General features: G+C 36.5%; 1 protein-coding gene across 2 annotated transcripts in view; it reads left to right on the forward strand.

Moving 5' to 3' along the window:
- STXBP5L (syntaxin binding protein 5 like) overlaps positions 1-24,938 on the forward strand; it is an 84,617-nt gene that overhangs the window by 37,769 nt on the left and 21,910 nt on the right. Inside the window, exons 8-19 of one of the 2 annotated variants that reach the window (XM_015812118.1) lie at positions 868-991; positions 2,563-2,641; positions 3,367-3,521; positions 6,038-6,110; positions 9,127-9,274; positions 10,306-10,373; positions 14,907-14,947; positions 15,747-15,961; positions 17,497-17,663; positions 19,617-19,742; positions 23,990-24,141; positions 24,354-24,357. In XM_015812118.1, coding sequence (XP_015667604.1) covers positions 868-991; positions 2,563-2,641; positions 3,367-3,521; positions 6,038-6,110; positions 9,127-9,274; positions 10,306-10,373; positions 14,907-14,947; positions 15,747-15,961; positions 17,497-17,663; positions 19,617-19,742; positions 23,990-24,141; positions 24,354-24,357 — 1,352 coding nt within the window. The remainder of the gene's footprint in view (positions 1-867; positions 992-2,562; positions 2,642-3,366; positions 3,522-6,037; positions 6,111-9,126; positions 9,275-10,305; positions 10,374-14,906; positions 14,948-15,746; positions 15,962-17,496; positions 17,664-19,616; positions 19,743-23,989; positions 24,142-24,353; positions 24,358-24,938) is intronic. The other variant, XM_015812117.1, reaches the window with a different exon arrangement.

Here is a 24,938-nt window from a genome sequence, read left to right on the forward strand (position 1 = left end):
ATTTTCTGAGATTGTGGATTTGGGGTTTTCATGAGCTGTAAGCCATAATCATCACAGTTATGACACATCACGGCTTGAACTATCTTGCTTTGCATGTAATGAGTCTATCTCATATATTAGGTTCACCTTTTAAGTTGCATTACTGAAATAAATGAACTTTTGCACGATATTCTAATTTTTCGAGTTTCACCTGTAAGTCTTTATTGAACAGTTATGCAAAGAACTGGCCTCTAAAAGTTTCTCTTTATATATTTAAGTGCAACTGAGCTCAGTGGGATTTGGTTCTAAGAGAATAGAATTCAGTGGTTAATCAAAATAATAAAAATGGAAGGGGTGTAGAGCTTTGACTGAGTGCAAGAATCTAATTTATCACTGGTAGCTCTCAAGCCTTTGCTTGAATAGTGGAGGGAAAATTGGTTCCTTTATCAAATTGGTCTTATCATTAGAATTTTTCTTCCAGACATTTAGTAACTTCCTGTTACTTAAAGTCATTGTTCCCCACTTGGAAGCAGAGTAGGTATCACATTAGCAGAAGGAAGAGGAGAAGAAGGAAGGTGAAAGTATTCAAATTTAATTAAAAACCCTAAAGAATGAAGGAAGTTTCTAAGAAGCTTCTCTTGTTTTTTCCTACCTGTTTCATAATGTATTCTTGCTCTTCAAGGAGGCTTAATAAGTTAACTAGACCCTGAGCATTTATCATTTTTCATGTTCCCGGTGTTAAACCTTGGTGAATTCATTCTGCATAAATTTGATTTCTCTAGATGTGGTCTCAATAGGCCATTATATGTATTCCCAACAATAAAGAAGAGAGGATATCTTTATTTGCGGGAGCTCCAGGTTCTCTTTGTGATTTATTGTTTTGCTTAGGCTATTCATTCAATTGGATGGCATCATGAAGGGAAGCAATTTATGTGCAGTCATTCTGATGGCAGTTTAACTCTATGGAATCTAAAAAGTCCCAGCCGGCCTTTCCAGATAATCATTCCTCATGGTAAGATATATCCATTGTTGCTGATATATGTAAAATACAATTAAAGCATTAAAGTTCTGACTTAGGCAATGCACTTTTGTATTGGCTTTAACTGAGCAATGGACCTTGATAATTTCAAATAGAATTATAGCATTTAAATCCGGGCTCTATTTATCATAGTTTTCATGATTTTTTTATTGGAACTGCTTTCCATAATCTAGCCTGTTATTGTGAATAATATGGCAGGAGACTCACTATTCTCTTTGTCAGAATCTAATAGAAGACAAGCAATACTATCTATACTAGGGGCAAATCTCAGCAAAGGGCAATAGCCTTAAGGCTAAGGTTATCTATCTGGATTAGCCAAAGACCAGCTTGATGAATGGGCAAACCAGAAAAGGGCAATCTTTTAATGCGTGGACTAATTTACCTCTTGTCTAATCTATCCAGTTGAGAAAAATATTTCCATATTTCCTTCAAAGACAAGCAGAAGCTTTAGAAAGCAAGCTGATTGGGGAATAAAATTCTGACAGAGCAGCTGAATTACTTGCAAACAGGAAATGATGATGCAAAAACAAACAGAGAAAATGAATGGTGAGGAAATGTTTCTCTAGAAAAATGACCCAAAAAGAAAAGAGAAGTATTGTGAAATATTCTGTTGCTGGACTGTGCTGGTCTTTAACTGTGGTAAAGGTTGTTTTGATTTGATGCTAGAATGGGACAATTTACAGAGGAGAAATAACAGAAAGAAAAATGGCCTTGGGGCACATATGTAAAATCAGATCTGGCTTTATGCTAAGGTTGAGTAGACACTGGCCCAGGAACTCCAGAATTGAAAAGACTTCCCAAAACACAGTGAAAAACAGAAAAGCAGTAATGGTGCACTATGTGAACCAGCACAGCCACTCGAACATTAAATATAATTTCTCTGAATTGTTGCCTTATGATGACAATGGATACTGTAATTAAAATTACTTACTGTGTAAATAAGGTGAAAATGTCTGAGAAAAAAATTGTCCTGAGTGGAAAATCCTAAGGATAACTTCCAAAACTCAAAGAAAGAAAGAAACAAGAGGGCATCTTTTTTTGAAATTCCTCACTGAATGGGAAGATGAGCCCATTCAGGGAGAACTGGAATAAGATTTTGCCTAGGCTGCCAAAATATCTAGAACCAATCCTGCATTAAATATCATGAATATTGTGAGACTAAAAAGGAGAAATTCTCCAGAAAGGTTGTCTAGAAAAATGAATGGTTGCCACTGCCTGAGATGTGCTTTTAGGGGACGAGCTTGCTCTCTTTGTCAGCTGCCCAAGACTGCCTTATTCAGCAAAGGTTTGGTATTTTACTATTAATATTTTACTATTAATGTTTCAGCTCTTTTTGATGCCATAGCCCCAGCTGAGCTTATGAAGTACATTGGAGTGTTGTTCTTTGTTGTATCCCTAAGGTCATCTCCAATCCACGGAGGCCCCTAGAAACATGATCACTTTACTCTTGTAATTGTTTGTTATTGCTTAGAACAGCCATAGCAACTCTATCTACTGGCATTATGGGAAAATAAATGGGCCTTTTCTAAACAATTCCTTCACAGGTAAGATTCTGCGAGATGGGAAAAAAGTTGAATCTTGTAAGCCCATTCTTAAAGCAGAATACAAGACCTGTAAAAACAGGTAGGTACTCTTCTTGATCACGGAGGCAGCTATGATCCTGAAAAAGGGCCTTGTACCTGCTGAAGTGAGGGCACTTATGTGATTAGATTCACTTTTTTTCTGCCTCTCTCAACTGTGAACATGTACAGTTCTGTTAATCGATGTGACAGTTTCTGCTTATACCTATAAAGGATCTATAAGAAAAACTGAGAGCAGGAAAAGTTTTTGGTTCCTTTTAAGTGTTTCAGGGAAGCATATAGAGATTGACTTCACACACTGGAAATCAGATGTAATTTATTTATCCTTTGTTTATTGAATAAGGCATATATTATTGAAATCAGTAGGGGGGAGAGAGATACTGTTTAAAGGAACTTCTTGCCTGTAGTAAGTGAGCAATGCATTTGTGATGCAGGAGTTCAGTACGTAGTGATCATCTGTACTGTAAGAGAGCCCACCTCCTTCAGCTTTTGCCATTACTTCTGGATTCGACAAGCAACTGAAGTTATTGTTTGGGTTGGCCAAAGCTAAGGAAACAGTGAAAGCTGCACAAATGACTACTTTAAACTTCACAGTTATAAGAAAAAAATTTGATAATCTCATGAATCTTAGAAAGATCACTTAGAAAGATTATTAGTTTTAATTACAATTTGGATATAATCTGTTCATTTCAACTTGCAAAAATTGCAGTTTCAAAGTCAATGAAAAGGTGTGAACTATAATTACTGTATTTTATTTTTTTAATATAGTGACCCTTTTATCATTTTTTCTGGTGGACTTTCTTATGATAAACCTTGGCGAAGGCCAGGTCTGACAATCATGCATGGAAAAGCAATTACAGTGCTTGAGATGGATCACCCTGTGGTTGACTTTTTAACTCTTTGTGAAACTCCATATCCAAATGGTAAGTATGTGTAACAAGTTTAAATAATAAATAAAACAACAAACAAAGAATAATAACTGAATTGCATAACATTGTGCATGAAAAATTCCATAATCCATAATCCTTTTATTAGGCCAATTGAAATTTTGTAACAGTTTCAAGCTTTGCTTTTTTAAAAAAAAAAAATCCTTCATGAGATAGATGTTTAAAAACCAGGAAAGAAAACAGTGAAGCAGGGAGAGGCTGATTAAGGGTTTAAAAAAATGGAAAAGCTGGCAATAATTATAAAAATTCAGTTGAGTTAATTAAGGTACTGGCTCTGTGTATTTTTTAATATTACAGTATTAAGTATTTTGAAACAGAGATAAAAACTAACAAGAACTAATTTAAAGTAGAGGAAAGAAAGAAGGAAAAAAAGAAAGCAAAGAAAGAGCCAAAAGTGAAAAAAAGAAAAGAAATAGAAAGAAATTTTCTTTACAGCAATTATAAGTACAAATATAAAATTATTACTTTTTTTGTTACAAAAACGCTCTTTTTTTCTGTTATCCATTTTTTTCTAATCATCACAATATAAACCATAAATTCAGTTATTTCTGTTTCACCCAAAAAGTCTATAAGGAATTTCCAGTCAACAATAAATGCAGGCATGGTCTTTTCTCTAATTAAACCATCTCTGCAAGTTTCGTCATCTTCACCAACCATTCCTCCATTGTGCCAGATCTTTCCATGTTTCTGCATATGATAATATATAAAAACAAAGTTCTATGACTTTTTCCCAACTCTTTAGTTCTATGACTTTTTCCCAACTATTTATCTATCACTCAAAAAAAAAAGAAAATTCTCTATTTCTGTGGATTTACTGCAATTTTAAGAGCTAATCTGATAGCAACATGTTGTCATCCGCAAAGAATCAGGACCATACATTAAGTTCCAGTTAAGAAGGTTCATTGCTCAAGCCTGTACACAAGAATCTAGTCAACTGTCAACACTAAACTGGCACTAGATGAGAGTTAATAAAATTCAAAAGGGGGCTGTACTTGGATTATTTATGGGAACCAGACTGATTCCTTTCTTGACTCTGCTCCAAGTTCTGCCTCTCAATCTCCTACATCACCCTCCCCTCCAACCTGCTTTCCCCCCCCTGCCACTTCCATGGATTGTTCAGAGACATCTTTCCCTTCCTGCATGGGCTCTTCAGAATCTGAGTTCTCATGGTAACTTGATAGGCAGTGAAGCAATTTCTAAAGAATCTTCCAGGTGGTGGTTGCTGGAAAACATGAAAAGCTTAGTAGGTCCCTCCACCGTTACCTTCAGGGCTTGAAGGGCAGAAGTGAAAGGCTCAGCATAATCAGGTGCCCTGCCTGCCTCTGGATGTGCCGACAGAGGTTGGTTAAGGTTGAGTCCTTGAGTAGCACAGGAGCTTGGTCATTTGTGGCTCCTCAGGGAAACAGTGGAATTGCCAAACTAACTCAGGAGCAGGGACCTATCTTGCATTCTCTCAAGAGAGTTCAGATTTTGAGCAGCCTTTCCAGTAAATTAAATACTGCATACCTTTGCTCTTTCACCTAGAATACAGAATGGAATGCAAAATAACAGAGTTGGAAGGGTCTTTGAAGGGACTTCTACCATGTTTCCCTGAAAATAAGATCCACCCTGAAAATAAGCCCTAGCCTGATTTTGGGGGTGGGCCTAATATAAGCCCTACCCCAAAAATAAGCCCAGGGGGGTGGAGATGGCCAGCGAGCGCATGGGGGCTGATGGTGTCCGCCAGCAGCAGCAGCCCGCTGGCCCCTTAGTGCAGCACAGGTAAGTCCAAGCACGGAGGGAGAGGCGGGGGGAGGCAGGCGATCCGGATGCGCCACACACTTTTTGCCCAAAGGGAAACTGGAAGCTTTGTCTGCTTGCAAATAGGGCACTTGGAAACAGAGCAAATCACTCGGTTTCCAAGCACCCCATTTGCAAGCAGACCAAGCTTCCAGTCTCCCTCTAGGCAAAAAGTGTTTGAGCGCCTATGGGCGCTTGGGGCAGCTCCACCCCCTCGCCCATGTGCCTTGCCTCTTGGCAGCCATACAGTCTGCCGCGAGCAGCCACAGAAGTGGGCCAGGGGCCACGCAGCCTGCTGAATGGGGCTGTTGGTGCCGCTGTCACAAGGCATGGCATATATCAGGGGAAAAATAAGACATCCCCCCAAAATAAGACCTACTGCCTCTTTTGGAGGAAAAAAAATATATAAGACCGGGTCTCATTTTTGGGAAAAGACAGTAGTTCAACTCCATGCTCAAGCATAAGACCCTAGAGTCCTTTCTTCTACTTCATATTCTGGTTTTCCATCCATGATCACTGTCTCTTTCAGCTATCAGTGACCCTTTCTGTCAATGGGCATGCACAGATTCTCATACAACTGCTTTGCCTGTTCTCGCTGCTGCTTCAATAGGGTTTGGGCAGCAATTTCATTTTATAAAAAATCCTGCATTTGTTCAGAACAATGGTTGTATGGTTCTTATTTAATAATCTAATTTGTGTTTATTTGTATGTAGAAATTCAAGAACCCTATGCTGTTGTTGTACTATTGGAAAAAGATCTAATTGTTGTTGATCTGACTCAAAGCCAGTAAGTATAATTCCATATGGTGTTAACAATAATTCCTGGGAGAGAAGCATAGATTTGCTATTGAGTTTGGAAATATAAAGTAATATGACAAACCAAAGCCAACATGTTTTCAAAACAAACAACTTCACTATTCATTGATACTATGATCAATATTTTAGATATCTTTAGCTGTCTGTTTCTTTGTTAAACATATCCTTCCAAAATTATGGACTCTAGTAAATTATCTAATAAAGATTATAGCTTTAAAAGATACTTCGCCGTTCCCCTATTTTTCTGTGTTCACTAATTTTAATCACCATGCCTTAATTTTATAAAAGCTATTTCAGAATCACTTATTTTATAGATCCACTAATGGAACCAGTGATCAATTTGCATAAAGCAGGTACTTTGCAAAGCAAACCAATCAACAATGTCTCAACAATACAGTTCATATAATTGTATACTAAAATACAATTGTGGAGTCTTTGGTACTAAGTTTGGTTGTTTGCCTGCAGACGTTTGTTACCAAAATAGGTAGCATCTTAAGTGTTGTACTTCATACTGCATCTTGCAGGAAAGTCTAGAAGCAAACAACTAGCTCAGAGAGCACCAAGGACTCTATCATTCAACCTTGAGCTACATATATTATCTTCTATTGGTGCTAAAGTAAAAAGCAAGAAGATAAATTTATCTACATTGTGCCATACTCAAACCCAATCAAAGATTATTTTTTCATTCCCTTTTCTCTATGATAACCTAATGACAAGGTCAAAAGTTTCATATATTTTTTTAGGGGAGGCAGTTGAGCGCATCAAGCATAAATATTCCAGAGGAAGTCTTTACCCAAAATGCCTTGTTTATAAAATGTAACGGGAGGGAGAGTTTTGCGAACTTTTTCAGATCTTCCTTTTGCATTTTTTCTTAGTACAAAGGAAAGAAAATGGAATCAATGGGCAGTACTATTTGATTAGTCCATCCAATCAAAGATCTAATCTATTAAGATAAAGGAATAACCAGCCATGTTGCCTTCTTTCTCTCTCCACTTCACTGATTATTTATCTTTTGTTGCTTTTTTGCAATACATGAAGTAGCTAAGAGTTTTATTTTTTATTAGACTCTGAGGATATTTGGAAATGCTATTCATTAAAGCAGCTCACCTTTTTCCAGACCTCCATGTGGGGTCTGTTTTAAGAAACTTCACCTGGAAACCTGAAAAAATCCAGGCTACTTAACTTCATAAGAAAGTGTTTTCTAGATGACTTTTTAAATTGTACACAGCCCTACACTTTAGGGTGAGGCATATTTGTACTGCCACTTGTAAGTCAGTTTAACTTTCATCACCTGCAACAAATAAACATTAGGATCATAATTATACAGTAGTGTTGATTTATTATATACAGTAGTGGCCAAAATTGTGGAAATCTTTTGGGAAAAGTGTACATTTGAGGTTTGATGGCTAATAACACCACATGTGTTTGGAGTAGTACCATAAAATTATATATCAATGGAAAGATAATTTAATCAGGAATGTAATGCAACAAAGTTTGTTCAATTATCTGTATTCTATGAAAAGTTATAGCCAAATAACCAGAAAAAGGAAGCACAACTTGCTTAGATTGATATCAGGCAGCTTTCCTTTATCTGATTGTAGCCAATGAGCATGAGTGTTTAAAGGGCCAATCAGGTGTCATCTTATTTTGGCAATGATCCAATAAGATCACAATAGGATTCAGTTATTAATGTCATGTATTGAAGCTGAGAGGAGGAGATTTGTCAGTGTGTTATGTGATCGCTATCAAGTTGATTGGGTTTTTTTGTGTTCTTTCATTTAGTGAGCTTGTAAAACATAATAAAATTAAAGTAATGGTGCAAAGAGTTGACTGGTTACCCAGAAAGCGATGTAAAATAGTATTATTAAATGAACAAGGTTACAGTTATAAAGAAATTAAAAGAAAAATTGGGGGAAACTTAACCAAGGGTGGCATTTCTAAGTTTTTGAAGAGGTATTAGGAGACTCAGTCACTACAAAACCACACTGGTAAAGGCAGGAAAAGGTGAACAACAGCAAGTGATGATAGAAAAATTAAGAGAATGTGCCTACGTGACAGAAGAAAAACATCTGGGTGCATATGAGATGAAATGGCGCAATGCAATGTGAAGTTGAATGCAAGGACTGTTCGGTGCAGACTGCAGGAATTTGGGCATTCAATCTCTAGCAATAGTTAAGCAGATTGATTATCTTTCATTGAGTGATGCCATAGCAAGAGATGAACTGATTTAATCTTACAATTCTTTTGTAAGATTCTCTAAAAGCGGCATCTGCAATCTAAAATGCCATATTCACCAACACAGTGAGACAACGAAATAACTGAAGCATCCATAAAAATCATGATTCTCCAAGACACAGGTATCAAACTCGATCATCTCACGTGATGTATCGTGACATATTGCAACCTTTTTGCCATTGCGGAACTGGGTTGGGCATAGCCTGCATGTGACGCATTTGGCCCACGGGCCACTAGTTTGACACCCCTGCTCTAAGAGATTAAGTGAAAGGATTTGAGCCCCATTTATCTGGTTGAGTTAGGAGAGCTATAAAAGCCTGGGAGAAGATCCAGTAGAAGTTGGGAGCTCCATCCTGGACTGTATTTGTATGTTTATTGTTCCTTGGTGATTGTATTCTTCTTTATAATTGTTCTCAGTTATTGTTTTTCTACTATTATTGATTTGCCCTTTGTTAAATTGTGTTACTCTTTTCATTAGTATTAGAAGGAATGTAGGCTGCTCAGAATTTCTTTGGCTGGAATGGTATATAAGCCCCAATAAAGAACACTTAAATTATTAGTATGTAGTCATCTTAATCTAATTGGCATACAAATAGTCTTAATTTTTATCTCACTGTCTACATTTGTGTCAAGAATTTTTTAAAAATTGTGTGTCTGTGTATATACTCGGTAATATGTTCCTTTTCAAATAATTAATATATTAAGTAATTTTGTCTTTAAGGGGTATGCTAATAAATGTTTTTTTCATTTAGTTTTCCCATATTTGAAAATCCTTATCCCATGGATATTCACGATTCACCTGTTACCTGCACAGAATATTTTGCTGATTGTCCTCCAGATTTGATTCCTGTGCTATATTCTGTAGGTGCAAAACATAAGAAGCAAGGATATAGCAATAAGGTAAAGGATAAAAAAGGGAAAGTGTTATGAAGCAGCACTAATTAAAACAGATTGCTAGTTTTCTTGGTAATGTTTCATTGTTCTTTGCCTCTAGTATTTATGATATTTTGTTAGGGATACTGTGTCTTAACAGACTGTCTCATGTTGGGCCTGTCCTGTCCCCATGTGCAGGTTCCTGCCCTCTTTCTCCCTCTCCCTCTGTCCCTGTCCCTTGTTTCTGAGAAGCCCTTGCTCTTTCTCTAAGAGACAAGAACAGAAATAGAGATGGTGAGTAGAGGTGTCACTTCCAACTTCTTGTTACTCTTGTTACAAGAGAATCAGGTTGTTATTAATCAGCCTAATTTTTGAATCCCCAGCACTTTAAAAAATGTCAAACGTACCCAAGACCCCAAATTTGCCTACCTTTGTCATATCTTATGTAGAAACAAATTATAGCTGATTGTTGATACTCAGCTACCATAAACGGGAGGCAGGGATTTCTAGTTCAGGGGTTGAATTTGAATCAAATGGGGAAACAAGCAGCTGTGAATCATACAAAAACGAATGTTTTCTAAATGACTAATTCAGAGTTCAGACTGAATCTGTTGGTTGGAATACATCTCTGCATGTAGTTTAGGGTGCCTGAGTTCTGAATTCTATCTGAAATAATATTACAATCACAGAAGATGGAATTCCAGGTTTCCTAATATTGAATCAGATTCTGTGAGCTTGCAGCGCCTATAATAGTGAGGGCTAAACATTTATTTTTGCTTTAAATACAATTGATTTCCTTAGATAATTTTTACTCTATTTTACTCATACACCAAAAGGGGAGGAAACACCATGGTTAAACATAATATAAAACAACCCAGTAATTAGCTATTAAGTGTTTTTCTTAAGATTTTGTATCACCATGTAAATACAAAAGATAATACTTTTGTGAGTATTACATTGTCATTGAATCTATAATGAAGTAGCAAAAACATGTTATTGCAATACTTTAGACAGAGACAGATAGACAGACAGATATAAAAATTAATATTTTTTTTTAGGAGTGGCCTATCACTGGTGGAGTATGGAACCTAGGATCACAAACATATCCTGAGATTATTATTACAGGGTAAGGAAAGTGCTATTATAAGATACTGGCTGTTGGAAATAGTTGTAGGTTTGTTATTTGTTGTTTAAAAATTTACTCCATCTTTCTTCACCATGTATCCTTAAGGTAAATAACACCAAATATAAAAGAAAGCAAGTTAAAAGGTAAAAAATTACTCCAAATCAAAAGGCATGACTGAAAAGTCCAGTTGGAAATTAATAAACAAATATCTAGACAGTCCTGAGAATTCATAAGGACCTTGTTCCAATTTGCCTTTGAAATATAAGTGATATTCCAACAGAGAATTGGGTGACTTCGTTAATAATACCATTGTTGTTCCTCTTAGTCTGTTGTAAGGAAAACTGAGGGTGAAACTAGAAGTAGATTCAAGAAAACACAAGTCCAAGTGAGATAAGCTCAGAACTCTTCAAACCCCTAGAGCTGTGATAGCAATAGAGAAAAATGTCTCCTAGTATTATATTTCTCCTTGGGATAAAAATAATTTTACAACAGAATGCCCCTCATGGTAAGTTAGAACTATAGATAGCTTTCTGTGACAGTTTTTCAGAATTTGCACTTAGTAAATTGTTAACATCTGCTCTGATACTCTCTCCATCACTGCATGAGAATTTTAAAGATATCAATGTCCTCACCTGAGAAAAAAATGGGACAAATTGTAGTTTTTGATATTCAAGAATATTGATAGGACCCATGGTTCTGTATTCTTGTCTTCCTCACCCATCCCATGTTGCTAATATCAGAGAGCAAAAAGAAATGTTTGGCCTATTTATTTTAAGGAGGGTGTTGTTCAGGTTTCTTTAAAAGGAAAAGCACTGAATCCATTAAAAAAAATCTTTTTGTTATTTTTGATGCAGTGTCATCTTTTGGCCAGGGGAGAGCTGAGAGTGTCAAACAGTCTGTACATGAATATTTTTTTATGATACACCATCCCAGACAAATGGATGTCCAATCTTTTCTTGAAAACCTCCAGCAATTGAACATGCACAATTCTGGGAGGCAAGTGTTCCATTGGTTAATTGTTCTCACTGTCAGGAAATTTCTCCTTAGTTCCAGGTTGCTTCTCTCTTTAACAAGCTTCTACTCATTCTTGTCCTGCCCTCAGGTCTTTGGAAAACAGCTATCATGCCACCCCCCTAATCCTTGTCTTCATTAGGGTAGACCTACCTAGTTCCCTTAACCATTTATCATATGTAGAGAGAGTCCATTCTGAGGAGCTTGCCCTGTTATCAGATTATTATCTAGACTGTGGCTCTTCCTCCTGTTTCTGAAGAGTATTCTCACATCCCATTACATCTAATTAGAAGCTAAACGGAAAAGAGTCTAGATAATCTATAAGGTCTCCTGCCTTGGCATGAGGTTGGAATAGAAGACCTCCAAGGTCCCTTCCAGCCATATGATTCTATGTTTCTAAAGGCAAGGATGGGGAGAAGTTCTGTGAGATTTGCAAGATTCTGTTACTGTAACATTATAATAAAGACAGTATGAATAAAGTCATAGTTTTGGTTTTCCCTCTGGGGTTATTATATTTCTCCAATAAAATATTTTTTTTAAAAAAAATCTCATCTGCTTACCTTCTATTAAACACAAACTTGCATGCCACTTCCCAAATTTTGTTCAGTGTCTAATTTTTTAACCAGAATTGTACTATTTTCCTAGGCATATTTAATACACTTATTTAGAAGCCAATATGGGTTTGTCAAAAACAGATCATGCCAGACAAACCTTAGTGCATTGTTTGACAAAATGACTAAATTAGTGGAACAGCAAAATGCTGTAGATGTAGTATACTTGGACTTCAGTAAGGCACTTGACAAAGTAGACTACAGCCCACTTCTTGGTAAGATAGAAAAAGTATCACCACCAGATGAATTTATAACTGGCTGACTGGCTGACTACTGCACTCAGCATGTAGTCCTCAATGAAACTATATCCACATGGAGGAAAGTATGCAGTGGGGTACCCCAAGTTTCAGTCTTGGGCCCAGTACTCTTTAACTACTTCATAAATGATTTAGATGAGGGGATAGAAGGGGGACTCCTCAAATTTGCAGACAAGTTGGGGAAAATAGCCAACACTTTAGAAGATAGGCTCAAGATTACAGAAGGATCTTGACTGAGTTGAACACTGAGCTCTATCCCCCCAAAAATGCAATTCAGTGCTTAGAAAAGGAAGATTTTACACTTAGGCAAGAAAAACCAAATGCACAAGTATAGAATAGGAAGTTCTTGGCTCAACAGAAGTAACTGTGAGAGGGATCTAGAAGTTCTAGTGGACAACCACTAGAGCCAGCAGTGTACTGCGGCTGACAAAAAAGCCAATGTGGTCCTAGGCTGCATCAACAGAAGAATAGTATCAAGATCACATGAAGTGTTAGTACCTCTTGATACTGCTTTGGTAGACCACACTTGGAATACCTCATCCAGTTCGGTCACCACGATACAAAAAAGATGTTGAGGCTCTAGAAAGAGAGCAGAGAAGAGCAACAAAGATGATTAGGGGTCTGAGGCTAAAACCTACAATGGACAATTGCAGGAACTGTAACTGTAATCAGTGGAATGGCTTGCCCCAGAAGTTATGGGTGCTCCATCACTGGAGGTTTTTAAGGATAACCATTTGTCTGGAATGGTACAGAGTTTTCTGTTTGAGCAGAGGGTTGGACTAGAAGATCTCCAAAGTCCTTTCCAACTCTGTTGTTCTGTTAAACTAATCCCACTGGAATTTTTGTATTAATTCCTGCTATTCCTTTTGTATAGAGAAACAGATCAGCATTTTCCAGTTAACAAACATATAGTAGATGTAACTTTCATATACAAAATAAATAGGTCACATAGGAACTCCATAAGTAAATAATGTCCATATTTTAACATTTTTCTGGTTGCACCTTCTATACTTCACAATTTTTCAACATTCTCACAGCATTGCATGCTAGAATGATGTACTATATTTTTCTGTCATCCTGCATCTCTTATGTGCATTTTTCTTTAATTCAACCACTACTTTTACACCATCCCATCAAATATCCTTTCTCATACTTGTTTTTGTCATATAATATTTTTACACTTCTCTGGCACTTTATAATATAGTTCTTACTTTTGTTTTAAGCAACTCCCACATTCTCTTTTCTTCCAAGCAGATACTCACTAAAGAAGAACAGTTTTAATTAATGTTTAGGTCTCCAAATGTAGCTACTCATTGTAACAAAATAAGATACCTCCTGTATTGTATTAATTCACAGTGTTGTACAGTTTTATCATTATTAATTATGCAAATTATCACTTCACTGTAACTCTACCAAGGATTTCTACATCTATACACTCCTAAAACAACCTATAGGACATGAATTTATACTTTTTATATACATTTATACTTTTTAATATACATGTTAGCCCTTTTATTCATATTTCAACCTGGACTTTTTCTTCCCCTATTTAATTCTACTCCACAAGAAACTGTTAGAAACCTTCAGTCCAATATATTACATCCTTCTCATTTTTCTTAGTTTCATAAACCCAATCTATCACTTTTTAAAATTTGTATTCGCCCTTTATTCCTCTTACAGTCTAAATTATGTTTTACATATGTCACGGTCATTACAATATTAAATGGGCCTATAGATATTGAATTCCACTCCCTAATGATTTGATAAATTAAGGCTTTCACATAACACATTTAGTAACATACATAAGGTATGTATTAGGTTACCAGCCTTTGTTACACTCATACCACATGTATCTTTTCAAGAACAGGAGACTTGCCTATTTGAAATTAAGTCTTAGGTCTGAAGAAGAAAGATATACGGTAACTTTGGAATGCTCTTTGATGTGATCCTCTTTCTGCAGTGGTTAAGTCTGCTTTTGTTAATAGAGGGGAAAAATCTGCTTGTGGAGACACTCATCTCTATGCAGAGTTGTTGTGGTGGTGAAAATAGAAAGAGGAAGGAGAATTCCATATGTTTGATACCTTGAGTTTTTTATAAAGTAACAAAGGCAGGATAAAAATCTAATAATAAATAAATAAATATTGGCTTTCAGTAGGTTACAGCAAAAATCATTTGCAAAGATATGCATGCGACCAATGTTTGAAAAAGCCACTTGAGGACAGAATCCATTAAAGTAGCTGGAGCTTTCTTCATCCACCCAAAACCTGGCTGCTCCTTATCATACTTCTATTTAATTTTAGCTAGTGTAAGAAATCTTTCTTCTACAGTACATTTCAGATGAGTTATGCGGCCAATTCTAGTGTCAATCTTCTTATGAGAAACTACAGAGAAGATAAATGAACAGCACCTACATTAATCAAATCCTGATATGCTTCATTCCTTAACAAAACTAGGACTTCCTTCATGGTTCTGACAGGCAAGGAGAGAAGAAAACCCGATCAAGTGTCCCCAATGACTATAGATGGCAGTTGAGATTTGTCACCTGTGCTCTTTTATCACAGGAACTGAAACCAAGTTCAGTCTTGGTAGAAGTATATGATGATGATAATGTTATTCTACCTTGTTTTAATTGGCTTTTACTATATTCTTTTAAGTCATGCAGACGGATCAGTAAAATTTTGGGATGCTTCTGCCAGTAAGTTTTTTAATTTATTTCTGCATTATAAATGTATGTTACAGATTTGGAAATGAGTGAATTAATTGCAGTTATTGAATCTGTTACTCAAAATACATGAAATTGGTACAATGTAATGAATTCCTGACAAGCTGTAAAATATTATTTAAAAGGGAAAAATTGTAGCAGAGTGTGAATGAGTAGAAATGAATAAAAGTCAAAACTGTATGCCTGCAAAGACACTAGAAATCTAACAGTAGTTAGATTTCTAGTATGGTTTAGTCTTCATGCGATCTTTTTTCTTACTCCGCAATTGATCATTAAGAGACTTCCACTTCTGTTTAATTGCATATTCAAATGATTAATGAGCAATTGAAATGATTGAAAGAAGACTGGAGTACAGTACATAGAATGTAGTCTGTTTTTCTCATTTAAAGCAGGGTGCTGCACAAAATGAAGCCCCTTGAGTCATAAGGAATCTCTTTCCCTTTTCCTGCTGCCCATCAGAAACAGATTGCTGATTATATGCTACAATATAATATCTGAAAAATGCAAAGGAAGGTTCAGTATTCTTTTGACAGTACAGGATGTTTATCACTGAAGTTTGTCCTTTTTTTAAGGTGTTTTTTTTGGGGGGGGGGGCAAGCACTAAATACCAGACTTTTTACAGTGTGCCTGTGCTTTCGATCAGAGGGCCACAAATAGTGAGGATCCCAAAATAGTGAAGATAATAGAAAATACAGATTGTAACAATACAATTTCTTTCCACTTTCCATTTTAACATCAAAGCAATATAACAGATCATTTCAATTTTTTCTAGTCACACTGCAAATGCTGTACAAATTAAAAACTTCAAAAATATTTGAAAAACGGAAGTTGGAAGGCAAGCCAGCAATAGATATGATAGAAGAGGATCCTTGTGCAATCCAGTTAATGTACTGGTGTCCTGAAAGTAGAATATTTTGCATAGCTGGTGTCTCTGCATATGTTATTGTTTATAGATTCAGCAAACATGAAGTTAATACTGAAATATTGGTAAGTTTGTATGAGTGTTGCTTATACACTGATTTGCTTACATTAATATACCAAAAGTTTCCCTTTAATCAATTATAGTTATCAATAAACATGGCTATGTTTACCATGCAGTGATTATAGTTGAAACCTGAATATGCAGCTAGCTATTATGGCTTTCCTATATATTTTAAACATTCAAAAAAAGCTGTAATAAGCATACTTTTGAGGATGACTTGCATGGGAAGAATGTCAAAACAGACTTTTTTGGAATCAGCAGGTTATTTTGATGCTACAAAATTAATATTTTCCAACTACAAACTGAATTTGTTAAAACAAAACATTTTATTGAATGCTCCCATTCTGACAGTCAGTTTTTATTCTTCTGGATCTTTCTCTCAGAAGAACTGTTTGGTCTTTGGTGCTCTCTGAGCTTGGTGGTTTTCTTGTAAATGTTTCATTACCAAACTAAGTAACATCATTAGTGCAGGTGCAAACATGGAAGAATATGTGTGCAAGGAAAATACCAAGCTCAGAAGACCACTAAGGACCCCACAGTTCAACTCTGAGCTTCAAATATTCTCTTCTATTGGTCTCAGAAGAACTTCTAACTGTCTTTCCTCCTCATAACCCATGCTTTTAAATCAAGAGAATTTGCAGTCTTGAATTTGTAGTTTATGAATTTGCTTTATTGCAATTACTTTTCTGCAGTTCTGTGGAATTCCTCACAAACAGCTCCAGAAAAAGTTGGAGGTTTGATAGCCTATGCCTTCCTCCATAGGGAGACCTAGCGGTTCTTTTGAATCAGCCAAATTCCTAGCCTGCCATCTTGATCTCAAATGTCTAAAGGAACCAAATACGTTTTAGAGTCTAAGTCCTTGAAAGGGTAAGGGATGCCTTGGATATCATAGCTCACACTTTTAGTGGTCTACTGAGACTTATTATTTATTTAGAAATTTTATATAGCCATGGACCAAAGAACCCCAAACCCAGAGCCACTGGGTCTTGCCAGGTTTCAGTTTCAACCTGTTGCTCCCTATCCAGCCCCTAACAGCCTCCAGGCACTGCGAAAGGGAGGTCATGACATCACTTAACTCATCACTTATATGGAGAAATTTGCAAGTCTACCTTGCAGGTCTTCAGTCCACATCATCATAAGATAGATTGGGAAACAAATTCTGGGAAAGTACTCTTTCTTAATGTCTAGGTTCCTATTGCTCATAGAAATCTCTAAGAAGCTGGAATCACCTTCATATTTAGATGAGAACAGAAAAATATATTCTCTGTTTCCAGGAATCTAGACCACAAGATTAATATGGTACAGTAGGAAGGCACATTTAGGATACCTTCTTCCTCTGATTAGTTTTTTTAAATTCTGCTTTACAATTGACAGTCATTATAATTTTGATGGATTCCTTCATACTTAGCCTAGTTTGGGAAGTTTGCAGTTTCCTGGCATGTAGATGACATTCAGGAATACTGCGAAAGCAGATTGGCTTCACAATATTGAATCTTTTAACTATATTTCTAAATCTAATCTGAGTTTTAATTTTTTAAAGTCTTTAGAGGTGAAGCTCCAGAATGAGATAGAAGATACCATTAGTCCTGAAGCAGAAATTATGACTTCATTTGCTGATGCCTCTTCCAATTTTTCATCTTTAAAAGACCTCTCAGGCAATTGCAATACTTCATCTGAACAAACAATGGATTGTAGTCCATTTCTCAGGTAAAGAATGTAGATTAATTTAAATTGTTTTTGTTCTCTGTTCTTTTTCAACATTTATAACAAAATTTCTTCAACATTTATATTTTTCTGCTAAGATTGTGAAGTATCATGGATTTTGATGTTGTTGTTGTTGTTGTTAATTGCGAAGTCATGTCCGACCCATCGCGACCCCATGGACAATGTTCCTCCAGGCCTTCCTGTCCTCTACCATCTTCTGGATTCCATTTAAGCTCTCGCCTACTGCTTCAATGACTCCATCCAGCCACCTCATTCTGTGTCGTCCCCTTCTTCTATTGCCCTCAATCTTTCCCAGCATTAGGCTCTTCTCCAGTGAGTCCTTCCTTCTCATTAGGTGGCCAAAGTACTTGAGTTTCAACTTCAGGATCTGGCCTTCTAAAAAGCAGTCAGGGTTGATCTCCTCTAGGACTGACCGGTTTGATCGCCTTGCAGTCCAAGGGACTCGCAAGAGTCTTCTCCATCACCATAGTTCAAAGGCCTCAATTCTTTGTATGGATTTTGATAGCTCTGTATAAATAGTATCTCAAGAATTATTTTCTGTTTTTGTACTAAGAAATGGTTACAGAATGTTCAAATAAGTGTAGTTGCTCACCATTGTGCTATTTCTTTATTAAGACATAGAAACCATTCCTCTCATTTGAGCCTGAGCTCAGCACGGCTGATTTAGTAGCTACCAATAACCATGTAGTACAATAGATTCCTATCATATCTAGGCTGGCACATCCCTCCATATTTGTTTTGGCTAAGTCTCTAAGCCCATTGTTTGAAGTTGCTGTTCCTCTGAGACCTAATGTTATGTTGATATTGAATATCGGAGTAGAAGGTGTTTGAATGTTTAATGTCCCAAAAGTAAAAGAATGCTTGAGTCGGGGGATGAAAAAGGAAGGGCAAGCTGTGTTCTCCAAACCACCAGCCCTTCTTCCTCCTCCTCCTCTTAAGGAGACTTTCATGACTTCTCACCTATGCTAGATTCTCACACACTGATGAAGCCCAGCTGGCCAAATATCCTTTGATGTCTTTATAAATAACATAAACAAGTTGGTCAAGAGAATGCTTATAAACTATTCAGTATATAAAATGAGGGGAATAGCTAATCTTTAGAAATCAGAAACAAAATTTCCAAAGAATTTGGATAGTTTAGAGAAATGAAATGAAGCTAACAAAATTGGGACAGCTCCAGAATGGGATAAGGATAGAGACAGGAGAGAACTTAGCACTTTCTCATATAGTCGCAGAATTTTGTCATGTTATATTTTAGGCCCTGTATTAATAAAACATTATAATTTATAGCAATAAATCACTATTATTCTTCCATTCCAATGCAGTGACTGAGTTTTTTTGAGAAGAACTGAATTTCTTTATCTGTATTTAGTGCCACACAGTTAAGCAACCGCGAACAGCATTAAATGATTATTCTTGTTGCAAAGTGAAGAGTGTCCTACTCTTCAGTTCAACCCCATGAAACGTGTCAGGTGATGATAAAAAAATAGGGAGATGGAAGAACTTTAATCTTGCTCTTTTCCACAATGGAAGGGTGAGCTAGGATTATTCCAATAGCTCTTTAACATTTCTAATCGGGAGTTCCTGTAGATTGCATTCTTGCTTTATATGAAAAAACATCATAATTTTTTGTTACCCTTGCTTCAAGAATCAAATGAGACCTAATATGAAGATATAACACTGATTTGTTTTACTCAGAAGATACCACTGGAAACAATTGGGATAAGACAAGCAGTTGAGAGGAAGAAAACTTCAATCAATACTATTTACACACATTTATACATACTTACTGTTTCTCACCCACTCTTCCCCTTAGAAACTATACAGTTGCATTTTGACTCTATTTTTTCTCAAAGCCAGTTTTCTTATAAGTACAAGTGATTTCCAATTTGGTAATCAGATCACTTTGATAATTGTTTCTCCTCTTCTACTTAGTGTGAAGACTCGTGCTGTAAGAATGCCCCCTGGTTATCAAGCAGAACTTGTTATTCAATTGTTGTGTGTAGATGGTGAGCTTCCTCAACCAATAACCAGCCTAGCAGTGAATTCAGCCTATGGATTGTAAGTTATCCCCTTATATCTTCATTTGGGTTTGGTCAGTTTGGCTGGTTGGGAAGTGAGAAATCTGAGTCATCTTTAGAATGGAGATCTATCTGGAACCAGTAATAGAACCTGTTCCAGGGAGAGAAAAGCATATTCCAATCAGTTTGTCTTCTTTTGGTGGTTTGGAAGAAAATGGCAGAAAAGATGGGACCAAGATACAGATCCCTATTACTCCTTATGTAAGATCCAAATAAAAGTGCTATCAAAACAGCCTTTTGCAAAAAATAACCCATAACAATCAAAGATCTGGTGATTTTTGGTACTATCATAAACACAATATTTGGATCCTCATGAATGTTCCTGAGTTTTTCCTGGAAGCTGTCAAACCATGGAGGAAGAAACATTAGAGTTCTAAAAGCTGTTACAGCCTGTGTAGTTCAAATCAAGGCATGGATTTCACTTATTTTTTCCAATGGGGTCAGCCATCATAAATTACTTTTACTTTTAACATCATAAATTAATTACTTTTATCATGAATCAATACAAAATTTTCATAATCTCAAAATTGTTGGCATATCTATGAACAAAAACCAAGTATTCTGAGGAATGTATATTCATAGAATATGAATCCTTCATCCTTCCATCACCCTCACCATCCTGGCAGAACTGATGAAACCTCTCAGATGAGAAGCAAAATGTCTTCTTCTTCTTCTTCAAGGATAAAACAATCCAGTTGCCTTTTGAAAAAGCACCTTTGAGACAAATATGACCTGGATGACTGAGAATCTCCACAGACATTCGTGGACTATAGAATCATAGGGCTGGAAAGGACCTTGGAAGTCTTCTAGTCTAGAGGCCTCCAACCCATGGTCCGTGGCCTGGTACCAGGCTGCGGCCCATTGGGAACTGGACCATGCAAGTGGCAGGTGAGCATGTAAGCGTGCAAGTGTGCAAAGCTCAATTTGCACAAGCGGTGGGCGCACACTTGAAAGCATCCCCTCTCCCCACTGCTGCTGTTGGTACACAGAGCTAGAAAAGTTGGGGACCACTGTTCTATGCTTAAGGCAGGAGACCTTATACCATCCCTATGAAATGGTTGTCCAATCTATTCTTGAAAACCTCCAGTGATGGACCACCCACAACTCCAGGAGACAAGCTGTTCCACTGGATTAATTGTTCTCACTGTCAGGAAATTTCTTCTCAGTTCTAGGTTCTAGGTTGGATCTGTCTTTAAGAAGCTTCCACTCACTACTGCTTGTCTTGTCTTCTGGTGCTTTGGAGAATAAATTCTCTGTGACAGCCCTTCAAGTACAGGAAGACAGCTATCATGTGACCCTTATTTTAATGACCTTCATTGCATTGATTATTAGAGGATTATCTTCAAGGAAACAAACCTAAATAGCCTGCTGAGTTCATTAGTTTTCCATTATGATACAGTATATTTACTCATTTAAAAATGTCTTGTTACCTTTTACATACATTCAAATACATGTGATCATGGTGACAGTGTAGTTATCAAAATGCTACTAAATGTCTGCATCATAATGACACTCAAATCAAAAATCAAAACTCAAGCAGAATAATTCTAAATTATTTGTTTTATGTCTAGAAGGAAAATTACATATTGTTTATGCAACTATAGGTCTATATATTAGTTCCTTAATTAATTAACTTGCTAGTTAATTTCAGCTATTTATCTATATATGTACACCTTCAGTATGGTTATCAATAAGACTCTGCCATCTTCATAAGATTTAGGGATTAAAATTATCCATAAGAATTTTGCATGAAAGCTAAACAGGACTATTGGGGCTCTTTAAAGATTATATTATGTCATTGGGTTTTATAGACTAAAATTCAGTTTATCAGAAACAACTCTCTTTTGCTTGTTGTCTCACACTGTCTCAGTGTATACATACAGAGAAGTGTTGCTAAGTGATGTGGTCATTAAGTGAGTTGCAGTTAATTGTACTAGCTTTTTTGCTGCATTTGTTAAGTGAATCATCATAATTACTAAGGGAATCATGGGGCAATTAAATCCAGCTTTCCCCATTGACTTCGCTTGCTGGAAGATTGCAAATAGCAATCATGTGATCCTGGGACACTGCAACCATCATAAATGTGATCCAGTTGTCAAGCTCCAAAATCTGATCACGTGACTGCATACTCTGTTATGATCATAAGTGCGAGACTGTAATTTTGAATGATAGTTAAGGGAATGGTTGTATAGCAAGGACTACCTATAGTGTTATACACATTGTTAGGTCATTTGTGGGTTACCATTTACAGGTCTTGCCATGGAGATGCATGACATTAATGAGCAATTCTGTTTTCTCCATGCCCTTTTGTGGAATGAATTTTTTCCTGAAGTTAAAGCAAGCCCATTCCCAATTCCTTTTTGGGGACAAGTCAACACATTTTAGTATTCCAGGACTTTTAAAGCCATCCCTTTGGCATTTGTATTTTATTTTATATCTATAAGGATGTATATTGTACTTAATAAGCTATCCCAGCCATTAAGGAAATTGATAAAATATTTTTAAAAAATGTGATTCAAGGATAGGAAATTGCATACAACAAGAAGGTGGTAATATTTAGTCCTTGACATTCACATATATATATTGTCTTTCAGTTTAATATTAATTTGGTGTCAGAGAAAAAAATGCTGCTATTTATTATGTTTATCCTTCTACTAATTCTCCTTTGCTTGAGAGTATAACAATATTGTTGCCATGCATAGCCTACGTGAGGAAGAATTCTTCCTTGCTTGTGTTTCTGCCTGCCTCCCCTTTAGTATGATTTGGAATTAGAATACTATATATGAGGAAGGAAAATAATACTGCACATTTAAATTCCAGAAAGGCAATTTCTGATTTAATGTTAGGGAATGTACTAATTATATACTCATTATAATGTATTATAATATGGGAAGGTACTACTTTCATCAATGTACTAATTATAAGAAGCCCTACAAAGATTTCCTGAAAGAGAGGCTATTCAGATATCTGTTATGGATGCTTTAATTTAAACTTAATGCTCCTGCTCTGATGGGGTTGTATTGGTGAATAGGGATGCTTACATCTAGGGCATAATATTGAGATGGGTGGTGCTGTGGAGTTCACATACTGCTGGATTTTTCTTTCCCAAACTCCCTCTGAATTGCCACTATTAGACATCATTGTGGCATTTCCGTTTTAGGCCCAGTTAATTTCCACCTTATCTTAACTATGGTACAGAAGAGGATAAATTGGCTTTCATATAAGTGTGGGGGAATCAGGAAGATTCATTGTTCCTGAAAAACAGATATTCTGTCTCCTTTCTTTATGCCAGATGTTGCCCACCATTCCTAGGAGTCACTTTGAGATTGAATCATATAAACTCATGTGGCTGGAGCATTCAATATTTTATCTTTTTCCAAATTATCCCTTTTTCACCATCTGGTTACAATCTTTTCTGTGCCATTTTGATTGCTCTTGATAGTTTCTTAAAGTGTACAATGTTTTTCCGCATGAACTAGCAACTGTCCTTATTTCTTTCTGGTTGTACAGAGAGCAGATCTGAAGGATGGCCCATAAAACCTTAAGTATGTGTACCTCCTATCAAGAGGAGATTAGTAATTGCCTGAATAACCTGCTTGGAAAGACATACTTAAGCCTTCCAACTTCTGAAAAGCTGTAGGAGATCCTCCAGTGATCATGTGATATAACCCAAAGGAACATGGACTTCTTCTTTGGTTTACTTTAGGAGTTTTAGGACCAAATGTGGAAGTGGAAAGTCTCTCAGAGCCAAATTGTTCTCACTCCCATCCATACAAGCATACTTACAAAAAAGTGACCATAATGCCAAAATTTGGTTATATCACTGACGAATGTCAGCAGCCTGATCTCAGAGCAATAAAGATGACGTTCTAGGAACTATATGTCACTTGTAGGCTATGAGTTTAAGCCAGTTCTTCTTGACAAGCAGGCTCCCTTTTCAGTTTCTGTCATGAAACCAAAGATGAATGACCCATCATCTGATCTGGTTTTTAAAATGAGCTAAATTTAATTCATCTTATTTAGATGCCATCTGACTCCAGATTTCTCTGGGGCTCATAGTATAAGAACAATAAAAGACAACATGCATGATAAAAAAATCGACAAAGAAAAATAAAAATTAAAAACAAGGATTACCTTATATGAATGCCTCTTTGTTTAAAATCTATTCCAGTTTCAGTACTTGAAAGAGATAACTCTAAAATACTTAAACTGTATTTCTTTTCACAGAATTGCATTTGGAAACTGCAATGGTCTGGTTGTTGTAGATTTTATGCAGAAGACTAAACTGCTGAGCATAGGAAGCTTTGACCTCTATGGATCGAGTGATCCCTATCAGCGCCAACCTCGTTCTCCTCGCAGAAGCAAGCAGTTTAACGCAGGTAGCAAATACAGTGAAAATTAATTTGAATAATATTTCATTTTATGCTCTGCAATTTTGGGAATGTCTGTATTTAGAAAATATATGTTGACTAGTTAGGAAAATATATAAAGAGCAAAGCTATATGAAAAATTCTAGCAGGTGATTAGCCAAATATAATAAGAATAAGTGTCAACAGTCCGACTAGTGAACCCAACAAAAGGAATCCTCAAGACAAGTCCCAGCAGGCATAACTTTATTGGATACATCATCTCAGAACTGAAGAAGCGAAGCCAACTCTGAGATTTCCTGTGCAAAAGCTTGCTTAGTTAAACATTGGATTCCCTCTCCCCTCCCATCAGGTGTCCACGTTGCCCAATAGTAATATTTCTTTTTGTTATGGGAACAGTTCACTTCTCCATCGAGCACCTGCGGCAATGACCTTGGCATGGTGCAGGCTCTCACGGTCCATGTACGGCTTCTTGGCATTTCATTCCCTTCCCCCTTTTCTTTGGCAAGATGATGAAGCTAACAGGCATTGTAGCAATTCAATCTTGACATGTTGACCTCCCAAAAGAAGGGTATACCTGGAAAAACATTAAACACAAATTATCACCATTAATCATTAATACTCAATTAGGATTTTGGGCATTAAGGGTATTTATCATGGAATTTTCGTATTAATCGATCTGCGCTAACATTATGAGTGGCCACCCATTCCACATCTGCTAAGGGATATCCTTTCCACTGTACTAAATATTGCAGCTTCCCTTTAAAAAATTGTGAGTCCAGTATTCTCTTAATCTCGTAGTGTTCCTT

This window comes from Protobothrops mucrosquamatus, unplaced genomic scaffold (assembly GCF_001527695.2).
Source record: "Protobothrops mucrosquamatus isolate PMUCROS unplaced genomic scaffold, P.Mucros_1.0 scaffold69, whole genome shotgun sequence".
Classification (NCBI taxonomy): Eukaryota; Metazoa; Chordata; class Lepidosauria; order Squamata; family Viperidae; genus Protobothrops; species Protobothrops mucrosquamatus.